The 5,658-nt window shown below is 42.3% G+C and overlaps 1 protein-coding gene across 1 annotated transcript; it reads left to right on the plus strand.

Annotated features, from left to right (window-relative positions):
- Nucleotides 1–1,935: 1,935 nt before the first annotated feature.
- Nucleotides 1,936–5,131, plus strand: LOC116378954 (tRNA:m(4)X modification enzyme TRM13 homolog; the record flags this gene model as incomplete). The annotated part of the gene is made up of 11 exons (XM_031840859.1): nucleotides 1,936–2,018; nucleotides 2,108–2,154; nucleotides 2,292–2,358; nucleotides 2,482–2,538; nucleotides 2,616–2,685; nucleotides 2,760–2,866; nucleotides 2,999–3,184; nucleotides 3,325–3,397; nucleotides 3,472–3,546; nucleotides 3,620–4,007; nucleotides 4,084–5,131. Coding segments are annotated over 11 exons (1,325 nt in total), but the record flags the coding sequence as incomplete, so codon positions are not given.
- Between the last annotated feature and the right edge of the window lie 527 nt (nucleotides 5,132–5,658).

Consider the following 5,658-nt stretch of genomic DNA (forward strand, 5'->3'; position numbering starts at 1 on the left):
AGTTCAGGGACACAGATAACGTGGTAATAACAGAGACCGTGGTGAGTTCAGGGACACAGACAACGTGGTAATAACAACAGCTGATCAGTGAGTCTGAAGTTTAAACTTTATTAGTTCAACAGTTTAGAGACAAAAAAAAACAGGTTTTTCAAAGTAAAACAACTTCGGTTATCCTCCTGGAGCTTTGATGAAGAGTTATCTTCCTCTTCCTCGTGGTGAAGCTGAACTGACCTGATGTTTAATAAAACTCAGTCTTTACTTTTTATTCTTCTTCTATGCTTCTGTCCACAAAAGCGTTTTTTTTAAATATTTGGTTAAAAGTTGTGATAGAATCCGAATTTAATATATTATTTTCCCGCCATAATAAATCTTTATTCTTGTAAAGACTTACATTTAAAATGAGTAAAACTGTTAGAATATTTATCATAAATATGAATATTATATAATCTGTCTGTGGTTGTCAAAGCTTCTTTATTTATAAATATCAATAACTTCTGTTAGATAAACTTTATTAAACACGTTTAATAAAGTTTATTTATATATTAACCCAGTGGTGGTCTGTCAGGGCCAGCAAGGCCTTCTCTGCTGGCCGAAACATAATCACAAAGTTATATCTATTTTATAATCTAATAATTGTTCTTAAATACACTACATGTATTATAATTGATAAAAATATATTTTTCCCATTATCTTATGTTCTCATTGCACAGCTCCTGTCTTCCTCAGTTGCTCTGCTTCCAGTGCAGCTTGTTTTAAGTAGAGCTTTTATCCAATCAGATCTCACCTCTGTGTCTCTAGGTAAGAACAGAGGCCTGCAGACTCACAAGTGCATCCATGTGCAGTTTAAGTGAATGGGGACGATGTTGTTGATTGTCATAGTGTTCAACCAATCAGATCTTTAGTTTGACATGTTGGGCGTATTCTTTGACGTGTCAGAGCTGCTAGCTGGACAACAAGTACGTCAGCTCAGTGTCCAGGTGCAGCTCTGCAGTGAGGTGCAGCGTGCGCTGTGATTGGTCAGTGGGCGAGCACGTGACTATTGTCAAACTTAACTTAACATCAGAGCTTAGTTGGAGGAGTGAGAGTTCAAATTGAAAGATATGGAAGAAATTATAAAATGTTTAGGGGTTTGCTTGGTGTAGTTTATTTATTTTTTTACCTGCTTTGTTTTTTTTAACACTCAATGGCTGAATAAGGAGGAGAAACAGATTTAGTGGCGGAGTTACTGACAACACCTTTCTCAAGGACATTTCAGGAAAAGCTGGACATCGTAAGAAATGGTCAGTCAACCTCAGCTGGCAGCCTGACTCAGCCAGGGAAAGGATTTGTACGAACGGTGTTTCTTGCTGACAGCGTCGGAGAAGCGTTGCACATGTTATGTCTGAATGTGTTTCATTTTAACTGAGCGTCTTGGTGTTTGGAGCTACGCTATGCTACGCTAACCTGAGGACACCATAGCACGGCAGGACACTAGCTACGGTGCTTTTGAAACTTTTGGAGAGACTCGAGTGGATCTACAGATCAACAAACACATTCGCAGGGAAACAGCTCCACAACCGCGGCCCGGCGTGCGGACCGGCGGAGGAGGGATCCCGGCCCCGCAGCAGACCGGCGAAATACAACTGGGGAGGCTCGACTGTCATCACTGGCGTCCATGAATCGAGAAGCATTCTTACTGGAACTGAAACGATGTACCGTACAGCCGTGGGATTAAACTCTTTAACAAAGAAAGGAGGATGGACTTTGTCTTTAAGTGAACAGCATTTGGTAAATGAACTGCGTTTGTTTTTTTTACATCTGCAGTAATGTTTCTACTGTTCATCTGTCTATCGTGTGGTTTTTATGAATAATATTTGAATGGCTTGTGTGGTGGAATGCGTGGATCCACTGCAGCTCTGCTGGATTGATGCGTCATCATGAGGTTATTAGGAGGTGGTTCACCTGGAGTAGGACAGCACAGAAGGCCCAGCTATACAACACATGGCCCGCCACTGAGTTATTATCCTGTTGGTTCAACAGTATGTCTGATCAATAATCAATAACCTCACATTACAAGTACTACCACTACTTCATGTATTTTATGTACTTTCTGTACTTCCTGTTTCAGGAGGAAGGAGGCAGCAGGAGGATTCCGTGTCCTCTGGACCCTAAACAGTGAGTATAGTAATATAGAGTATACATTATATTGTGAGTGACTTCCTGTTTGTGAGTGACTTCCTGTTTGTTAGTGACTTCCTGTTTGTGAGTGACTTCCTGTTTGTGAGTGACTTCCTGTTTGTTTGACTCTTCAGCACCGTGAGTGAAAACAAACTAGAGAAACATCTGAAGAAATGTAACTCCAGAGAGAAAGAAAAGCCTGTGAGTTATTATTATTATCATTATTATTATTACTACTATATATATATATATATATATACACACACATGTGTATCACACAGGATGTGTTTTGTGTCTCAGTGAGTGTTTGATGTGAATCTGCAGGTTTATTATGTGGAGAACATAAACTCTGGATCAGCTGACGGAGAGACGCTCCATCAGGTAACATCTCAGCTGAAGGAGTCACAATAATAATATTAATCTTCATCATTGTAATAATCTTGCTGTCGGTGGTTCAGGTGAGTCTGTCTGAGAGGAGCCGGACCGAGTTACAGTCTCTGCTGGACAAACTGAAGACAGCCGTCACAGGTGAGTTCCTCCTGAAGCAGGTGTTGTTACCTGAGAGCTCTGACATCATCATGTTGTTGTTGTTGTTGTTGTAGGACTGCAGTGTGATGTGGAGGACAGTGTTCTGTCTCATCCTGTCCTCCAGGAGGAACTCAACAACCCAAAGAATGGAGACTCCGCCCACAAACACCTGAAGCAGCAGGTACACAAAAAAAGAACTCAGCTGAGTCCTGAGCCAGGATCAGGACCCAGGACTCTGAGTCTGAGGTGATCCACGTTCATACAGGTGCACATGGAGGAGGTGGAGCTTCTCTCACCTGTCAGCTGTGTCCAGTCCTCTCTCTTAGGTCACCTGGAGGCACTTGGGCTGCTGGGAAGGGGGCGGTGCTTCGTGGAGTTTGGAGCTGGTCGAGGGAAACTGTCTCACTGGATCCACGAAGCTCTGAAGACCCGAGACCACCTGCAGACCTGCGACGACCTGCAGCTGCTGCTGGTGGAGCGCTGCAGCACCCGCTTCAAGGCATGAAAAACCTCACTACTCCAGCAGACCAGCAGAGGGCGCCAAAACCAGTTCTAACCCCAAATACAGCCGTTACACCTGTAGAATGATTGATGATTTATGAGGTAAATCAGGTCTGATCTGGTTCTGTTCTGGTCCAGGTGGACGGGAAACATCAGGATACTGGAGTTCAGTTTGAGAGGCTGCAGGTTGACATTCAACATCTGGATTTAAGTAAGAGACTAACATCTGGAGAGTCTGGTGGTTTAACTTAGTTCTGGTTTGAGTCTTCTGACTGATGTTTTCAGGTAAAGTCCAGCTGCTCAGACAGAGGAGGCTTCCGCTGGTTGGAGTTGGAAAACACCTGTGTGGAGCAGCGACAGGTGAGAGCAGTCCTGTCCTCTGATTGGTTTAAAGAATGCTAACTTAGCTGGCCTTGTCTGTCTCTGGTCTCAGATCTGGCTCTGAGATGTCTGTTGGAAACACCAGGACTCAGAGAGGAGGGTGAACCACCACCAAAACGCCTCAAAACCTCAGAATCAGCTGATGCAGCAGCACTGCTAGAATCTAGTCCCGGTTCAGACTCTGGTCCTGGTCCGGTGCTGGGCCTGGCGGTGGCGCTGTGCTGCCACCATCGCTGTGAGTGGCGTCATTACGTCGGGCAGCAGTTCTTCCTGCAGAACGGACTTGGAGCGGCAGACTTCTCAGCTTTCTGTCGGATGTCCAGCTGGGCCACGTGTGGACTCAGACCGACCAATCGGGACGGTCCACCTCAGGGTGGGACCAATCAGAGAGGAGACGTGGAAGAGCATGACCCGGCGGAGGGGACGGACGCTGTGAGCGGGTAAATATTTGACCTCTGACCCCCTCGGTGCAGAAGTTTAACCTCTTTATCTGAATCTGGTTCTTCTTCTTTGCAGGTTTCTGTTGGCGGACGAACGCGAGCAGGTCGGTCGTCTCTGTAAACGTCTGATTGACGGCGGAAGACTCGACTTCCTGAAGACGAAAGGATTCGACAGCAAACTGACTCGTTACGTAAACAGTCAGGTGACTCTGGAGAACGTCCTGCTGACCGCCGTCCCATCAAACTGAGACGTAGAGAGACAGACTACAGACTGACCACAGACCGACTACAGACCGCCGTCCCATCAAACTGAGACGTAGAGACACAGAGACGAACTACAGACAGACTATATACTGACTGACTAAAGACTGAGCATAGACGAACTACAGACAGACTATATATTTATTCCAGACTAACCACAGACCGACTATATACTGACTAACTACAGACGATACAGAAATCACACAAGCTCAACCTGAGTTTCTACAAAAGTATTTTTATTTGGAGTTAACATGAACATGTGTTTGAATGTTTGATTATTTTCTATTAAAATGTTTTCACTTGTGTTCAGTCTGTCTGCTGATTTAAACATTTATATAATAACTTCATGAAGAACGCTTCATAAATAAGAACCTACTGTGTGGAATCTAAAAACAGAACATTTAGTGTTTTCAGCATTCAACAGATTTCATCCACAAACAGAAATATGAAAGTGAATCCATAAATACATGAACACGTCTTTGATGTGAATCTCTTCCTTCACTGGTTCTGCAGCCGAGTCATGTTCATTAGTTTGATGAGTGGTCGTTCGGTTCTGAAGCAGAAACACGTCAGTTATCAGTTTCAATAACAATCAATACATTTACATTATAAATCATATTTATTGTTGTATTTATTTTTATTGAGGTTCTAATGAGAGATGCCATCCAGGTGCATTGTGGGAAATGTAGGATCCAGTGCTTTTAGTCTGTTTTTCGCGATAAATGACTCAATACAGTTAACGATTTAAGAAGGTTGAAGTTAGAAATGAATGATTGTAAAATAATTTACTTTTAACACTTTTTCTACATTTCAAACAAACATGAAAGATAAACATCTCAATAAAGATATAATTAAAGATTCTCAGAGGAAACTCTTGGTTGTGTTTCTTTGTTTTGATGTTAGATTATAATATATATATATAATATATATATATATTATGTATATATATACATATATACATAATATATATTTTATATAAACATATATTAGTGCTGGGCAACGATTACAATGTTTAATCACAATTAATCTCATTGTTATGTACAAAGTTCAATAATGAATTCAAAAGTAGTGTATTGTGCACTTTTATTTTGAAAGTGCTGCTCTATGAACTAAAGGTGAATAACATTGTGTGTAAACACTTTAAACACATCAGGTTGTTGTTAGCAGCAGTGTTCTGTTCACACAGCAGCAGTTCTATCTCTTCACTATCTGTGCTCAGTGTGTGTGAAACGTTCCACTGCTGTGCAACAGGAACAACATGTTTCACACGTTTCATCTACATGTGTGTGTTGTGTCTTCATGACAGTCAGAGCATGTGATGCAGCTCTACTCTTCATCACTATGATGCTGTAACTCAGAGGTGATGAAGGTGACCCAGCTCTACTCTTCA

Source organism: Anarrhichthys ocellatus, unplaced genomic scaffold (assembly GCF_004355925.1).
Source record: "Anarrhichthys ocellatus isolate YVR2014 unplaced genomic scaffold, GSC_Weel_1.0 scaffold3468, whole genome shotgun sequence".
Lineage (NCBI taxonomy): Eukaryota > Metazoa > Chordata > Actinopteri > Perciformes > Anarhichadidae > Anarrhichthys > Anarrhichthys ocellatus.